Here is a 19,456-nt window from a genome sequence, read left to right as displayed (position 1 = left end):
ATCTATAGGCAGTAAAAAGATCAGGAGTTCCCAGGGGTTCAGGGTGAAGGGGGATAAATGGTTGGAGCTCAGGGAATTCTTAATGTGCCAAAGCTATTTTGTAAGATACTGTAGTAGTAAACACTTGACATTATGCATTTATCAAAATGCATAATGTACATTTATGCATTTATCAAAATGCATAATTTACATTTATGCACATTATGCATAATGTACTGTACAAAATAAGAGTTATCTCTCATGTAAATCATGGGTGTTAATTATTAGTGATGTATCAGTATTGGATTATCAATTGTAACAAATGTATGATCTAATACAAGATGGTAATAATAGGGAAACTATACCAGTGGAAGCGAGTGCAGAACTCTCTGTAGTTTCTGCACAATTTCTCTGAACTCCTAAATTGCTCTAAAAAAACAAAGTCTATTAAAATGTTCAAAAAGATGTTCAAAGTCTCAACACAGCAAACTGCAAAACATTATTTAGAGAATTTTAAAGAACTAAATAAATGGAACTATATTCCAGGTTTATAGATTAGAAGACTCAATATTTTGAAGAACAAATTTCTTGAAAATCTATGTATTTAATGCAGTCAGTATCAAAATTTTAGCAATAATTTTTCTAAAAATTGACAAGGTAATTCTAAAATTTATATAGAAATGCATAGGGCCAAAGTAGGAAATATAATCTTGACAAAGAAGACTACAATTGAAGGATATAAAGTGCCTGGTATCAGGTATTATTATAAAAATACAATAATACAAGCAGTTTGCTACTGGTACAATGATAGATAAATAGACTTAAATGTATTGAAGACAAGAAAATATGTAACAACAGTAAAAAAAATATTCTTTTCAAAATAATTCTATTCATATGCATATTATAAAATAATAGGCCTCCTAGAAAATGCTATAGGAAAATATGTTCCTGTCTTTGGACTAGATATTTTTTAAACAGGATACAATTGACACTAACTATAAATGTAAATGTTTTAAAACTGGATTTAATCTTCAGAATTGTATCCATTAAAATACACCATTAAGATATTTAAAAAGCAAATGACACTCACCATTGCAACAAAAAGAGTAAAATACTTAGGAATAAACCTACCTAAGGAGGTAAAAGACCTATACTCAGAAAACTATAAGACACTGATGAAAGAAATCAAAGATGACACAAACACATGGAGAGATATACTATGTTTGTGGATTAGAAGAATCAATATTGTGGAAATGACTATACTACCCAAAGCAATCTACAGATTCAGTGCAATCCCTATCAAATTACCAATGGCAGTTTTTAAAGAACTGGAACAAAAAATCTTAAAATTCGTATGGAGACACAAAAAGCCCTGAATAGCAATCTTGAGGGGAAAAAAATGGAGCTGGAGGAATCAAACTCCCTGACTTCAGACTATACTACAGAGCTACAGTAATCAAGACAATATGGTACTGGCACAAAAACGGAAATACAGATCAATGGAACAGGATAGAAAGCCCCAGGGATAAACCCATGCACCTATGGTCAACTAATCTATGACAAAGGAGACAAAGATATACAATGGAGAAAAGACAGTCTCTTCAGTAAGTGGTGCTGGGAAGGTAGCTACATATAAAAGAATGAAATTAGAACACTCCTAGCACCATACACAAAAATAAACTCAAAATGGATTAAAGACCTAAATGTAAGACCGGACACTATAAAACTCTTAGAGGAAAACATAGGGGAAACACTCTTTGACATAAATCACAGCAAGATCTTTTTTGACCCACCTTCTAGAGTAATGGAAATGAAAACAAAAATAAGCAAATGGGACCTAATGAAACTTAAAAGCTTTTGCACAGCACAGGAAACTATAAGCAAGATGAAAAGACAGCCCTCAGAATGGGAGAAGATATTTGCAAACGAATCAACGGACAAAGGATTAATCTCCAAAATATGTAAACAGCTCATGCAGCTCAATATTAAAAAATCAAACAACCCAATCAAGCAATAGGCAGAAGACCTAAATAGACATCTTTCTAAAGAAGACACAGATGGCCAAGAGGCACATAAGAAGCTTCTCAACATCACTAATTATTAGAGAAATGCAAATCAAAACTACAATGAGGTATCACCTCACACCGATTAGACTGGGCATCATCAGAAAATCTACAAACAACTCCTGGAGAGGGTGTGCACTGTTGGTGGGAACGTAAATTGATACAGCCACTATGGAGAACAGTATGAATGTTTCTTAAAAAACAAAAAGTAGAATTGCCATATGACCCAGCAATCCCACTACTGGGCATATACCCAGATAAAACTGTAATTCAAAAACACACATGCACCCCAGTGTTCATTGCAGCACTATTTACAATAGCCGGGTCACACAGAAGCAACCTAAATGCCCATTGACAGACGAATGGATAAAGAAGATGTGGTACATAAATACAGTGGAATATCACTCAGCCATAAAAAGGAATGAAATTGGGTCATTTGTAGAGATGTGGATGGATCTAGAGACTGTCATACAGAGTGAAGTAAGTCAGAAAGAGGAAAACAAATATCATGTATTAATGCATATATGTGGAATCTAGAAAAATGGTGCAGATGAACCTGTTTGCGAGGCAGAAATAGATACAGATGTAGAGAACAAACATATGGACACCAAGGGGGGAAAGCAGGGGGGTGGAGGAATGAATTGGGAGATTGGGATTGACTAATATGTATAAAATAGGTAACTAATAAAAAGAAAAAGAATTGGCTGTTCATCCACAATTCCACAAAGTAGAAACTCAGCAGGTAGTCTATGAAAGAGCTGCAGTAAAGGTTTTTCACAAAGGGAATTATTCTTTGTTGCTGTGGAGTTAAACTTTAGCCTTAAATTCCTGGTTTGTTAAAATAGTTTCAGTACTTAATTTTCAGGGCCATGATTGATCAGTATGTTCCCTTATAAACTGAGTTTTAGCTAGCCAGTCCCAATGCTGTAAAGAAAACATTAAAAATAAATCATTTCAACCGTTAAGAGAAAAAAAAAAGCAAATGACAGAGTAGGTTTGCAGCACAAACATCCAACAGAAAGCTTTCAACCAGATATTTAAAGAATTTCTAGCATAGAAATAAATTGAAAACCCAATAGAAAAGTGGTCAAAATCTTAAACATGTACTTCACCAAAGAAGATATCTAAATGACTAATAAACATTTGAAAATTATAGCCCTATTAGTAATCTAGAAAATTGGAGTTAAAATCATGAAGATACTATGACATACCATCATTGAGCCTAAATCAGAAAGAATGACAGAATCAAGTCATGATAATGTAGAGCAACTATTACAGAACTTTCAGAAACTGCTGGTAGTAGTATAAACTGATACATGCACACACTGGAAAACTGTTATTTCTACTCCTTATTGGGAACTCCAATAAGATTTATGGCTGACTTTTCATCATAAACTATGGAGAGCACAAGGCAATAGGATGGCCTATTCAAAATGCAAAAGAAAAATAACTGTCAACCCAAAATTTTATATCCAGCGAAATTATCTCTCAAAAATAAAGGTGAAGTAAAGAGATTTTAAAACAAATAAAAAATTGAGAAAATTCATTGCTAGCAGATTCACTTTATGACAACTACAAAGGAAATTCTTCAGGCTGAAAATTTGAATCCCCTAAAAAAGAGACTGGGTAAAAGTAATTCTGTAATTATAAAAGGTAGTATAAATACATATATGTAAAGAAATAAAGCAATAATTAAACAATAATTAAATATAAATAATGTTAAGTTTTAAAAATGACTTTATATTTATAGCTTATAGGTTATTATATTTATAATACGTATAATAGCAGTGCAAAAATGTGGAGGAGGGAATAATGGTATATGAGGGTAGCATTTCTATACCTCACTTGAATTACTGGAATTTACTTAGTATAATTCTGATGTAGATTCTTTTTTCATTGTGAAAAAATTGACCTATAACATTGTGTATTTAACATTTACAAGGTGTTGATTTGATACATTTGTATATTGCAACATGATGACCACCCTAGTGTTAGCTAATGCCTCCATCATGTCAGATAATTATCATTTCTTTTTTGTGGTAAGAACATTGCCTAGTCTCTTTTAAAATTGACTGTGGTGATGGTCATACAACTCTGTGAATATATCTTTAAAAACATTGAAATGAACACTTTAAATGGGCAAATTGTATAATATGTTATATATGTTTTAAAACTAGCTCAATGAATGCCAAGAATAGGATAAAAAAGGATTTCAAAAGTGGGAGGGTATGATAAGGGAGAAAACTGACTTTTACTAGATAATACATTTCTCCAGCACATACTTTTTAATTGCTAGTACTTAACCTAACCTTCCCTCAGATGCTGTTTTCATTGCCTCTTGCTTATTTAAGTATTCTTTGCTTCCTTAATTCAAATGAGCAAGTCCTTCTTACATATACCAGTTGCAGAAAGAACTAGAGAAGCTAAAATATTAACTGCTAATATTCCCCAGTTTTGTTTTGCTATAGCTCTTATTACTTTCACAAAATGTTGCTACTTAAGTATTGAAAAGTTGTTCTGCCTAATCTGACACACCTGTTTCATTTTGGTAATGGTGCTGCAGCAGGTAACCACCTCTACACAGATTGCACAACCTTTAATACTTACTGACTCATCCATTTCTCTGAAAAAAGACTTCCATCTGGGTATCTTAGTCATGACAGGTTTCTAACTTCAGGTACATGTTCTGCTAGAAACAAATTCACCACAAAATTTTAGACCCAATAGTTGATCATTTCTAATTATTCCTTTTCAGTATAAACTCTCCTCTAATAATGTTCATGTATTTTTCTTGTAATTGGACCTGATTGCAGTTATTAAATCAAGCAAAAATTTTAAATGACATAGGAACTCAAATGGTAAGAGACCCAATCTCAATCCAGGTACTTCTACAAATTTAACCATTTCTTCCTCCCAAGCAGCAAGGTCTACATGCTGAAAGGACTTGGGAGAGCACGTTTTTTCAATCTATAAAACATTCTGTTATTCTTTTCCATCACTGATGCCTACTTTGTTTATGCTTAAGTAACATAAAAAGGGCATTAAAATATTCCTGGATGAGTCCAAGTATTTCTGCTCTGTGGTAAATTTCCATGGCGACCCTAGTTTGCAACATAATCTGAGGAAAAAACTGTTATATTCCACATTACTGGGTATATATCCCTACAGTATGATTATGAGTTTAATGTACACTTAAGAGTTATATTATTATAACTCTCCCAGATATTTTAATTTAGCATAAGAGATAGCATTGTATGGAAAAAGCACTGGTTAAAGAATTATAAGTTGGAAGGTTGTACATCAAGTTTGTCATTATCTGGATACACAATCTTGGTCAAGTCATTAACATCTCTAAGCCTCAATATATGGAGGCTTAATGATTGCTAACGGCCATTCCAATTCTAAGGTTTAATGATTCTTCAACCCATATAATCCATTATAATGCATATTTATTAATAACAAGGCTAATTATGATAGTACCGCACATGGGGCTTTCTTGGTGGCGCAGTGGTTGAGAATCCACCTGCCAGTGCAGGGGACACGGGTTTGAGCCCTGGTTCAGGAAGATCCCACGTGCCACAGAGCAACTAAGCCCATGAGCCACAACTGCTGAACCCATGTGCCACAACTACTGAAGCCTGCACAACTAGAGCCCATGCTCCACAACAAGAGAAGCCACCACAATGAGAAGGCTGTGCACTGCAATGAAGAGTAGCCCCTACTTGCCACAACTGGAGAAAGTCCACGTGCAGCAACGAAGACCCAACACAGCCGTTGTGTGTGTGTGTGTGTATATATATATATATATATATATATATATATATATATATATATATAAAAGATAGTACTGCACATGAACACACAGACACACACACACTCATGTGTTAGGGTTACTTTACAAAGTGTTTTGATATCTGTTTATTTCTATAGAAATTGATCTAGAACCCTTGAAAGATACTGTTGGAAGACGTATATTAATGGCAGAAATGAAGATACAACCAAAGAGTGTCCCTGGTAAGTCTAATCCTTCCAAGTCTAATCTTTATGGTTTACTTACCTTCTTTGGAGTTTATGTATGAATTTTTTAATGATAAGAGTACTTGTATATTATTATTATATAGGTAAAGTCTTCGTGATTACCCTCATAATTAATTGTACTGTGGTATTTACTAGAACTTTAAAAGTTAGCTAGACATTTTGATTTTTAGAAATGAGCCATTTAAAAATTAAACCATAAAATTAAATGCTATAGTGGCCTTAGAATATACTTGATGCAAGTATGTTCAGTTCCGTTCTAATCTTTTTCTATTACTGGCTTAGATAGAAGGAAAAGGAGAAAGGTTTCCGGATCAATGTGATAACAACAAGGGGAATTTAACAGATAGTTAATTCGTTGGTTACCATTTCTCTCTATTCGATGGAAATATCAGGTATATTATCCTAACTCATCTGTGGTTTAGTTGTGTTACGTAGTTCAGAGATTGTACTACAGCCTTTACTCTTGTAACAGTGATAGGCACACTGCCCTTGACTTCTGCTGTGACACCAAAAGAGGCAGACAATTTAACAGAGATGTAACGGAAAGAGACAAAGACAACACTCCTAAAACCACTATTATCCAAGGCTTTTTCCCTTGGGGAGCAACAGTTATGCTTTCAAACTGCTAAGGGAAATGACTTCAGTAAAATATTTTAGCCAAATAACTAAATATATAAACAAGAAAACAATAATAATATGCCCTGTAAGAGGAAGAAGTCAGTATGCAGAGATGCTATATTATATATCTAAAATATTCAGTTTTCAGCATAAAATTATGGGTCATGTAAAGAAACAGTAAAATGTGACATATAACAAGGAAAAAGACATGCAACAAAAAACTGCCTGTGAGAATCCTAGATATTGGACAAAACTAAAACTAAACTAGACTAAAAAGCAGTTATTATAAATATGTTCAAAGAACTAAATGTAAACATTATTTAGAAGGAAAGGAAGGTCTGATAGTGTTTCATCAAATAGGGAATATATACAAAGAGAAATACATTATTTTGAAAAGGAACACATGTAAATCCAGGATTGAAAGTACAATAACTGAATTTTTTTAAATCCAGTAGGGGGTGTTCAGTATTTTAACACTGTCAGAAGAAAGAATCAGCAAATTTAAAGTATGGAAATATAGCATGGACAGCAGAGGCATTAAAGAGCAGAAAATATCATTTTAAATAATGACAGAAAAGAAAACCAGATATTATAAATAAAATGGTTAAAATAATAAACACTATATATACATGCTTTGTCTTCTCTCAGTTTCTCTGTGTAGCACAAAGTTATGTAAATAAATAATTTAAAAAACAATTGTAATAAATGAATTTATGTTTATATGTTTCATATATAAAAATGGGAAAAAATTATAAGAATTAAGTTATAAAGAGAACTATATATGTAGAATATGAAAATAACATTTCTAAATCTTCCTGGAATTTAATCTGTTTAGTATAAGTAGAAGTAGATTCTAAAATTGACTATGGTGATTGTTACACAGTTCTATGAATATACTGATAAGCATAGAATGGATGTTTAAAATGGGTCAATTGTATAGCATGTTACATGTTTTTTTAAAAATAGTTCAGCGAACTCCAAGCAGGGTAGGATTTTTTAAAAGACTTAAAAGCAATAAGAAATGTTGTGAAGGAGGAAAATTGTGGCTCTTAATAGATTAGGTTTCTCCACCCCATATCATTTATTATGCTCCTAGTTTTTAATTCAGTCTGCCCTCAAGGGCTGTTCTCACTGCCTCCCTGCTCACCTAAGGATCCTTTGCTTTCTCAGATCAAATGAATCAGTTCTTCTAATTATATCTGTTGGAGAAAGACCAGAGGGCTAAAGTTTGTCTGCTGATGTTCTCCAGTTATGTGTTGCTATAGCAGACATTACTTTCACAAATGCTGTAACTTAATTACTAAAAACTTGTTCTGCCCAATCCAATGTGTCTTTGATTTTAGTAGTGACGCCCCATATGGTCTTTACCTCTGTTTAGATTGCAGTGGTGATAAATTTGTGTTGCCTCAGTGATAGAGCATGTTTGAAGTATTCATGGGCTCAGCCATTTCTCCAAAGGAAGACTTCCGATCTATAAATTCTGGATATGACAGGTTCCAACTTCACTTACATGCTGTGTTAGAACCAATTTTTGCCCACACAAAACTTTACGCAACAGGTGACCCAGAGTCACCAATTCTCATTATTCCTTTTGCAATATAAAATTCTTTTAAATAAATTTTTTTCTGATATTGGACCTATATCATCATTTCTGAATCCAACAAAAAGTAAAAACCATGTAAAGACTCAGATGGAAAGGGGTACAATATCAGTGCTCACATTCCTGCAAATTACCCATTTCCTCCTGCACAGGGGAGAAAAGGTCTACATGCTAAGAGAACCTGAGAGGGTGCTTTATCTCTGTCCACAAATTACTTGTTTTTCTTTTCCATCAATGATGCCTACTTGACAAACAGTTGCATAACCTTAAAAAAAGGGAATTAAAGTGTTCCTGGACAAGTCAAAGAATTTCTGCCTCACAGTAAAATTCTGTGACTGTGATGCCCATTGTTTGCAATTTAACATGGGAAAAAAATGTCATGTCTGGCCTCACCAGGTATATCTTTACGATATGAATATGCTTTTAATGTAGAGAAGAAAGTTATATTTATTAAAATAAACTCTCTAGGATGACTTAAATTTGCAAAAGACTTTGTATTTTATGGATAAAACCCTAGTTAAAGAATTATCAGGTATCAGTTTATGGATCAGTTTTGTTGTTACCTAGATTTGTGGCCTTGGTCAAATCACTAACCATTTCTAGGCCTCAATATAATGAGGCTTGTATGATTGCTAACGGCCCTTCCAACTCTAAGGTCCTGTGAGCCTACAGTCCAGGCATTTCATTATAATTGTTGTCCTATAATTTTAAAATGCTAATTAAAGGAGTACTATACACACATAAACTCACACACAAAAACACATGTTAATATATACCTTACAAAAGTGTTTTGAAACTTTATTTCTATAGACACTGATACAGAGCGCTTCCCAGATGCTATTGGAAGAGGTATAATAAAGGGTGGAATCAAGACACAATCCAAGAGTCATCCTGGTAAGAACAAGAATATTTCAAGTCTATTTCTGCTTTATTTATCTTCTCGAGTTTATTTAAGTTTGGGTCTAAATGACTATAGTACCTATATGCTATTACTATAGGATGAAACGTTTTCACTAATTCTCTCCTATTATTATTGGAACTCTAGCAGTTACTAATAATGGAAAATTAGCTACATAGTGTAAGTTTTAGAACCCATTCATTTAAAACTTATCCATAAAAATTCAATGCTGTAGTAAGCTTAGAATATGCTTGATGGAAGCATTTCAAATGCTGCTCTACTCACTTTCCTTTTCAGACTAGAAAAATGGTTGCTTTGTATTTGCAAAAGCAGAAAGGCTGGTTTAGGAATGGGATTAAAAGAGAGATTTCATTGCTTACTAATTCCCTCTATATAATTGAAATACCAGGCACATTTTCAGTATCTCAGGTGAAGTAGAGGTGTTTAGTTTTGTTACATAGTCTGTAGTTTACACTACTGCCACTTGTCTTGGTGTTATAGTGTTTGACACACTGCTTCTTGATCTTTGGTGTGATATTAAAGGAGGCAGAGAGCTTAACAGAAAAACAAGGGAAAGAGACAGTCAGCAGGAAAAACAAGTGTCATCCAAAGGTGACTGTTTGCATGCCCAAGTCTGTGCCCCCAGAGGAGCAACATTAGAAGATTCACACTGCAGAGAAGGAGACTTCTCTACAATAGAATATATTCCAGCCAAGTCACTAAATAAATAATCAGGCAAACAGCAACAGGAAGCCTCCAAAGGGGAGAGGAACTCAGTATCCAGATTTCTTACAAGATATTGTCTAGAACGCCCAGTATAAACCCCCCAAAAATATGAGACATGCAAAGAAACAGTAAAGTGTGGATCATATACTAGGAACTTCAGGAAGAGTAGGCTTAAAAAATAATTTAAGCAGTGGGAGGGTATTGTGAGGAGGGAAATTGTGATTCTTACTAGATTTCAGATTTCTCTAGCACATACTCCCTTTTCCCTCGTCCTTAATTCTATCTGCTATCTGCTATCAAATGCTCTTCTTAATGCTTCCTTGCTTATATAAGCATCTTTACATGCTTCTTTCAACTGGGCCTGTCATTCTTAACCTATACCAGTTGGAGAAAAACCAGAGAGCCTCAATTATATCTACTCAATTGGCTCTTTAACACTTACTTCTGGTCTCAGCCATTACAACAAAGTAAGATCCACCTTATGGTGTCAGGTTCAGGATAGGTTTCCAACCTCTGGTGCATGCTCTTCTGTAACTAGCTTTCATTCATAAAACACTGGACACATAATTTGACCCAAGTCAGCAATCCTACTTAACCCCTCTTTCAATATGAATTTTTCTTTAAACTTTCATGTATTAAAACAAAATACGTGAATGTTATTTCTCTCCTTTGACCTAGTTAGTACTTTCTAAATCCCGCCAAATGTCCAAATCACATAAAAACTCAGATGGGATGGGATGCAGTCCCAATGCTGGTACTGCCTCAGATTTACCCATTTCCCCCTCCCCAGTTACAAGGTGTACATAGTAAGAGGACCTGATAGGCAGTTTTTCTTAGACTACAGAATATCTTGTTACTCTAGTACATCTTTGATGTCTGCTTGATTTACATAGCCTTAAAAATGGCATTAAACATTCTTGAGAGAGTCAAAGAATTTCTACCTGGTAGTAACTTTCCGTAATGTGGGACCATGGTTTGTCTCTTGACCAGTGGGGAAAAAATGCCACGTTCCACTCATAGGTATATCCTTAACAGTATGAGTGTCCTCTTAGTGTAAACTGGGCAGTTATATCATTTACACGAACTCCCCAAGATGATTGAAGTTTGTATGGGACAGTGCATTGTGTATGAAAAGCACTGGTTAAGGAATTATGGGGCATCAGCTTGTACTCAGTTTTGCATTATCTTGGTGTGTGTTCTCAATCAAATCACAAAACATCTCTAAGCTTCAATATCATGAGGCTTATATGATTGCTAAGAGCCCTTCAAATTCTAATGTTTTATGATTGTGCAGTGCAGACATTATATTATTTCTTTTCTGTAATACAAGTACTAATTAAGTTAGTACTACACACAGACACAAAGACACACATACTTGTGTGTTAATGGTTACCTTATAATGTGTTTTGAAATTTGTTTTCTATCCATAGAGACTGATATACAACGCATGAGAGATACTGTTGGAAGAGAAAAAGCAGTTGGTGAAATCAAGACACATCATCAGAGTCACCCTGGTAAGAACAAGAATTTTCCAAGTTTAATATTTATGGTTTATGTCTTCTCTGGGATTTTATTAACTATGAATCATTAATGATAACAGTAACTGTATGTTAGTATTAATGGGCAATAATCTTCATGAATTTCCTCTTATGATTAAACTCTAGTATTTACTGTCAATGGAAATTTAGCTGGATATTTTTCAGTTGTAATCTCATCCATTTGGAAAGTAATCCATATGATCCAATGCTCTAATGACCTTAGAATATGCTTGGTTTAAGTATTTATAACTGTGATTCTACTCACTTTCTTGCTGGCTTAGAAAGGAATATTGCTTTGAAATTGAAAAAGCAAAAAAGCTAGTTGATGAGTGGCATAAGAAGAGGAACATAACAGTTATATCACTGATTACCAATTTCCTCTACATAATTAAGTTGGTATGTAAATTTATATCTCTACTAGAGTGGAGTTCTCTAGCTGAGTTTCATTATTCGCAGATTACTGCTTTAGTCCTGGAGTAACAGGGTTCGATACATTTCTCTTTGTTGCAAGAAATACTGTCGTTTTGAACTTTTTACAGAATTGATGCTGAAAGCTAGCATTGGAAAGTAACTGAATCCTCAGATATAAGCACCAAAATTTGTGTTTTCACTGAAATTTAAGGCAAGATTTCTGAAACTTTGCTTTTGAATGCTTTATTTTATTATATTCTTGCTTTTGTTCCTGTAAAAAAAATAGTGTTGTAAATGAATCAAATAAATATTACTTGCTCCAACAGCTTTTAACTGGGGAAAAGCTGCGTGGTGTAAAAACGAAATTGTTGGAACCAAGCAGTTAAATTTGGTGTATTACGATAAGCCATTTTTCCATGTCTTTAATTTTCAGAGTATTTTTGGTTAGGTTCTTTCAATTAATTTTTGCTTCCATGTTGCTTATTAATAGGAGTCCTTGTCAGTTTTGAATAACAGCCTTAGACACAGCAACAAAGTGCTTTCATTTACATCCGTTCAATTCTGGGACAAAGTGAGAGAGTGGCATGGACTTTTATATACTACCAAATGTAAAATAGATTGCTAGTGGGAAGCAGCTGCATAGCACAGGGAGATCAGCTTGGTGCTTTGTGACCACCTAGAGGGGTGGGATAGGGAGGGTGGGAGGGAGACCAAGAGGGAGGAAATATGGGGATATATGTATATGTATAGCTGATTCACTTTGTTATGAAGCAGAAACTAACACACCATTGTAAAGCAATTATACTCCAGTAAAGATGTTTAAAAATAAAATACAAAAAAGAATCATGCCTTTTAACAACAAAATTAATTATTTTATATTTATTAATGGTAAATTTATAATTAAACACTAAATAAAATCTGAAAGACAGAAACTGCTTCGAGGAAAGGAGTTGAAATGAATGTAGTAATCAAATACAAAAATGAAAAAGTGTTTTGTCCCACCTCACCAGGTACATCCCTCCCATATGAATGTGTTTTTAATATACACAAGAGAGTTATATTTATTAAGAAAAACTCTCTAGGATGACTTAAATTTGTGAAAGACTTTGTATTTTATGGGAAAAGTCCTAGTTAAGGAACTATGAGACCTCAGTTTATGAGTCAGTTTTGTCATTGCCTGGATATATGGTCTTGGTCAAATCACTAAGCATTTCTAAGCCTCAATATAATGAGGTTTAAACAACTGCTAATGGCTCTTCCAATTCTAAGGTATTATGTCTGCAGTCCAGACATTTCATTATAATTCTTCTTCTATAATAAAAAGATCTCATTAAAGGATACACACATTCTACAAACATACACATGTTAATACTTAGCTTACAGAAGTATTTTGAAACTGTTTATTTCTATAGAGAGTGACACAGAACGCTTCCCAAATATTGTTGGAAGAAGTATTATGAAGAGTGAATTCAAGACACAACCCAAGAGTCGTCTTGGTAAGAAGAAGAATATTTCATGTCTATTTCCTGTTTTTTATCTTCTCTGAAGTTTATTTAACTTTGGATCTTTAGTGACTACAGTACCTATATGCTATTATTACAGGATAAAACGTCTTCACAGATTCCCTCCTATAATTACTGGAATTCTAGCAGTTGCTATCAATGGAGAATTAGCTGCATATTTTTAATTTTAGAATCCATTCAATTAAAAAAATGATCCATAAAAATGGAATGATACAGTGAGCTTGGAACATGCTTGATGGAAACATTCCAAATGCTGTTCTACTCACTTTCTTTTTCAGGCTAGAAGTATAGTTGCTTTGTATTTGCAAATGCAGAAAGGCTATTTTATGAATGGGATTAAAAGAGGGATTTAGCATGTAGTTATTTCATTGGTTACTAATTCCCTCTATATGTTTAAAATATCAGACACATTTTCAATATCTCATGTGAAGTAGACACCGTTAGTTCTATTATATAGTTTATAGTTCACACTGTTGCCCCTTGTGTTGGCATAACAGTGTTTGGCACACTTCTTCTCGATTGGTGTGATACCAAAGGAGGCAGAGAGCTTAACAGAAAAACAGGGAAAGAGACAGTCAACAGAATCTTTTTTAAAACAACTGTCATTGAAAATGGTAGAGTAATAACCCTGAGCTCACCTTAGCTCATGGACATAGCAAAATTACAATTATTTACCGAACAACCATTGATGTAAAAGACTGGAACCTACCAAGAAAGGTCTTCTAGAACTAAGGATATAAAAAAGGGACCACAGCAAGGCAGGTAGTAGGGGCAGAGTCACAGTATAGTCAGTTCCCTGGCTTGGGCAACTCATGAATGGGAGAATAATTACACTTGCAGAGATTCTTCCCAGCGAATAAGGGGTCTGAGCCCCACATCAGTCTGCCCAGCCTGGAGGTTCTGCAACAAGAAGATGAGTCCCCAGAACATTTGACTTTGAAGGCCAGTGGGGCTTGCTTTTAGGAGTTCCAGAGGGCTCTGCGAAATAGAGGCTTCACTCTCCAAGGGCACACACAACATCTTACATGCTTCAGGTCCCAGCATAGAGGCAGTAATTTAAAGGATTTGGGGTCAAACCTACCTGCTAATCTTGAAGAGTCTCCCTAGGGACATAGACACTGGCAGTAGCCATTCTTGAGAGTTCATTCTACCACTGGTGCTGCAGCACCATTTTGGAATCCACCCCACCAACAACAACCAACCTGTAGGCACCAGTACTGGGAAGCCTCAGGCCAAGCAACTAACTGGGCAGTGACACAGCCCAACCCATCAGAAGAGAGACTGCTTTAAGACTTTCTGAGCCAAAAGCCACCCCTGGACACATACCTGCACACCAGAGGGTCTAGGACCTGGCACCACACACCAATGTGCAGGCAGTAGACCCAGGACCCCCAGGGCCCTGCAGCCAGAGATCCAGATCCACCCACCAGTGGGCAGGCACCAGCCCCAGAATCACTGACTCCACCCACCAATAAGCTTGCTCTAGCTTCGAACCAGACCCACCCACCAGCAGTCCATTGCCATCTCTGGAAGCCCTCAGCCCTGCAGCCAGACCCCAGAACCTGTCACTGCCTGCCTTTGGGCTGGCACTGTCCCGTGGATCTGGCTTCACCCATTGGTGGGCTGGCCCCAGCCTCAGGATCTTCTAGACCTGACTCCATCCACCAGTGATACAGAACTAACCCCAGGGCTCCCCAGGGTTCTACAGCCAGCCACCTTGTGACCCAACCCTGCCAACCAGTGGAGGCCGGCAGCCTCCACACAGGAAGGTCCTGGCAAACAACCAGACTGGGTTGTTTGGCCACCCATAGCCATCAGCTTACCACAATAGAAGGACCCGCACAACACATATAGGGGCACTCCTAGAGGATATAGCTCTGATGACGAGAGCAGTGTACTGCTGGGATTCATAGGAAGTCTCTTGCAAAAGGCCTCTTCTCCAAGGTTGGGAAATGGAACCAACCTCCCAGATACATAGAAATATAAACATTAAGTTAGACAAAATGAATTGACAGAGGAAAATGGTCCAAATGAAGGAATAAGATACAACCCAGAAGAAGAGCTAAGTGAAGTAGAGATAGACAACTACCCAACAACGAATTCAGGGTGATGATCCCAAAAAACTTGGGAGAAGAATGGATGGACAGAGTGAGAAATTAGAAGTTTTTAACAAAGAGTTGGAAAATATAAAGAACCACTAAACAAGATGAAGAATACAATAACTGAAATGAAAAATACACTAGGGGGAATCAGCAGTAGACTAAATGGTACGGAGGAACAGATCAGTGGGCTGGAGGACAGAGTAGTGGAAATCACTGATGCTTAGCAGAAAAAAAGAATGGAAAGAAATGAAGACTGTTAAAGAGACTTCTGGGACAACATCAAGCATATTAACATTCACATTAGAGGGGTCCCAGAAGAAGAAGAGAGAAAAAAGGTGACAGAGAACATATTTAAACATAATAGCTGAAAATGTCCCTAACTAGGGAGATGAAAAAATCCCAGTCCAGAAAGAACAGAGAGTCCCAATCCAGAGGAACACACCAACACACTTTGTAATTAAAAATGCAAAAATTAAAGCTAAAGAGAGAATATTAAAAGCAGCAAGGGAAAAGCAACAAGTTACGTACAAGGGAACATCCATAAGGCTATCAGCTGACTTTGTAGCAGAAACTTTGCAGGCAGAAGGCAGTGGCAAGATATATTTAAACTGATGAAAAGGAAAAACCTAGAACCAAGAATACTCTATCCAGCAAAGCTCTCATTCACATTTCATGGAGACATCAAAAGCTTTACAGGCAAGCAAAAGCTGAAAGAGTTCAACACCACCAAGCCAGCTTTACCAGAAATGTTAAAGGGACATCTCTAAGCAAAAAAGAAAAGGCCACAACTATAAACATGAAAATTATGAAAGGAAAAGCTCATCAGTAAAAGCAAATATATAGTAAAAGTAGAAAATCAACCATATGCAAAGTTCATAGGAAGGATTAAAAACAAAAATGGTAAAGTCATCTATAACCACAATAAGAAGTTAACAGATACACAAAATAATTAGATGTAAAATATGTCAAAAATAGTAATCATGAGGGGAGGAGAGTACAAATGAAGCATAGTTAAAATGTGTTTGAAATTAAGAGATCGAACTTTAGATAGATAGATAGATAGCTGTATATAAACCTCATGGTAACCACAACCAAAAATTCTGTAATAGATACACAAAGAAGAGAAAGTAATCCAAACATAACACTAAAGATAGTCATCAAATCACAAAAGAACAAAAGAAGAAGGGAACAAAAAGACCTAGAAAAACAACCCAAAAACTATTAACAAAACTACTATTAACTATTCTTTTGGCAATAAGAACACACATATCAATAATTACATTTAAATGAGCTAAATGCTCCAATCAAAAGACATGGAGTTGCTGAAGCAAGACCTTTGTATATGCTACCTAAAAGAGACTCACTTCTGATCTAAAGACACAGACTGAAAGTGAAGAGATTGAAAAAGTCATTCCAGGCAAATGGAAATCAAAAGAAAGCCCAGGTAGCAATAATTATATCAGACAAAATAGACTTTAAGACAAAAGAAGGACATTACATAATGATCAAAGGATCAATCCAAGAAAAAGATGTAACAATTGGAAATATATATGCACCCAACATAGGAGATCCTTAATAAATAAAGCAAATATTAACAGACATAAAGGGAGAAACAGACAGTTACACAATAATAGTAAAGGACTTTAAAAGCCCACTCAAGTCAACAGACAGATCATCCAAAAAGAAAATCCATAAGGAGACACTGGCCTTAAATGACATATTAGACCATATGGACTTAATAGATAGATATAGAACATTCCATCCAACAGCAGCAGAACACACATTCATGTCCACATGGGACATTTTCTAGGAATGTTAGGCCACAAAAGAAGCCTTGGTAAATTTAAGAAAACTGAAATCATATCAAGTATCTTTTCCCACCACAACACTATGAGGCTAGAAATCAACCAAAAGAAAATACTGCAAAAATCACAAACACACAGAAGCTAAGCAACATGCTACTAAACAACCAATGGATCATGAAGAAATCAAAGAGGAAATCAAAAAATACCTAGAGACAAATGAACAGAAAATGATCCAAAAATCTATGAGATGCAGCAAAAGCAGTTCTAAAATAAAAATTTATACTGATACTAACAAACCTCAGGAAACATGAAAAGTCTCAAATGAACAACTTAACTTACACCTAAAGGAACTAGGAAAAAGATGAACAAACAAAACACAAAGTTAGCAGAAGGAAAGAAATCATAAAGACCAGAGAAGAAATAAATGAAATAGAGACTTAAAAATGGAAAATATCAATGAAACTATAACCTGTTTCTTTGAAAAGATAAACAAAATTGACAAACCTTTAGCCAGATTCATCAAGAGTAATATGCAGGGCCCAAATCAATAAAATCAGAAATGAAAAAGATGTTACAACCGACACCACAGAAGTGCAACTGATCATGAGACATTAGTTGGAAAAACCGTATGACAACCAGGACTGAACCAGGAATAAAAAGAAAATATGAACAGACCAATTATCAGTAATGAAATTGAACCAGTAATTTAAAAAAATAACCAAAAAACGTAAGTCCAAGAACAAGTGGCTTCATAGGGGAATTCTACCAAACATTTAGAGAAGAATTAATACCTATACTTCTCAAAGTATTGCACAAAGTTGCAGCGAAAGGAATGTTTCCAAAGTCATTCTATAAGGCCAGCATCACATGATATCAAAATGAGACAGAGATATCACAGAACAGAAAATTACATGGGTGAAAGTAGATGCAGAAGCCCTCAACAAAATATTAGCAAACTGACTCCAACAATACATTAAAATGATCATACACTATGATTAAGTGGAATTTATCCCAGAGATACAAGGATGTTTCAGTGTCTGCAAATCAGTGTGATACATCACATTAACAAAGAATAAAAACTATATGATTATCTCAATAGATACAGAAAAAGATTTTGACAAAATTCAACATCCATTTATGATAAAAACTCTCCAGAAAGTGGGTATACAAGGAACATGCCTCAACATAATAAAGGCCATATATGATAACCCCATAGCTAACATTATACTCAACAGTGAAAAGATGAAAGCATTTCCTCTAAGATATGAAACAAGGATGCCCACTATTGCCACTTTTATTCAACATATTATTAGAAGTCTTAGCCACCACAGTCAAACAAGAAAAGAAATAAAAGGAATCCAAATTAAAAAGGGAAAGTAAAATTGTCACTTTGTAGACAACATGATACTAAACAAAGAGAATCCTAAAAACAGCTACCAAAAAATACTAGAGCTCAAGGATAAATTCAGTAATTTTCAGGTACAAAATTAATATAGAGAAATACATTGCAATTCTATATACTAACAACAAACTCAGAAAGAAATTAAGGAAACAGTCTCATTTACAGTTGCATCAAAAAGAATAAAATACTTAGGAATAAACTTATGTAAGGAGTTAAAAGACTTGAAATCAGAAAATTATAAGACACTGATGAAAGAAATTGAAGATGACACAAACAGATGGAAAGATATACCATGTTCATGGATTGGAAGAATTAATATTTGTTAAAATGACTGTATTGGGTTCATGCCCCGGTCTGGGAAGATCCCACATGCCACGGAGCGGCTGGGCCCGTGAGCCATGGCCGCTGAGCCTGCGCGTCCGGAGCCTGTGCTCCGCAACGGGAGAGGCCACAACAGTGAGAGGCCTGCGTACCGCAAAAAAAAAAAAAAAAAAATGACTGTATTACCTAAGGCAGTCTACAGATTCAGTGCAATCCCTATCAAAGTACCAAAGGCATTCTTAGAATTAGGAGAAATAATTTCAAAGTAGTATAGAAACAAAAAAGACCCTGAATAGACAAAACAATCTTGAGAAAGAAGAACAGAGATGGTGGTAGCATGCTCCCTAACTTCATACTATACTACAAGGCTACAGTAATCAAAACTGTATGATACTGGTACAAAATTAGACACATAGATCAAAGGAACAGAAT

At 35.2% G+C, this 19,456-nt stretch overlaps 1 protein-coding gene across 1 annotated transcript in view; it reads left to right on the top strand.

The window, feature by feature from the left end:
- Window positions 1-19,456, top strand: part of CCDC7 (coiled-coil domain containing 7) — a gene marked incomplete at both ends in the record, with an annotated part of 247,453 nt that overhangs the window by 208,252 nt on the left and 19,745 nt on the right. The window contains 4 exons of the mRNA XM_082681635.1: window positions 5,973-6,056; window positions 9,109-9,192; window positions 11,353-11,436; window positions 13,284-13,367. Coding sequence (XP_082537761.1) covers window positions 5,973-6,056; window positions 9,109-9,192; window positions 11,353-11,436; window positions 13,284-13,367 — 336 coding nt within the window. The remainder of the gene's footprint in view (window positions 1-5,972; window positions 6,057-9,108; window positions 9,193-11,352; window positions 11,437-13,283; window positions 13,368-19,456) is intronic.

Source organism: Grampus griseus, assembly GCF_964374135.1.
Source record: "Grampus griseus genome assembly, chromosome: 2".
NCBI lineage: Eukaryota > Metazoa > Chordata > Mammalia > Artiodactyla > Delphinidae > Grampus > Grampus griseus.
The sequence above is the reverse complement of the archived record's forward strand: the minus strand, read 5'-3'. Positions and strand labels throughout refer to the sequence as shown.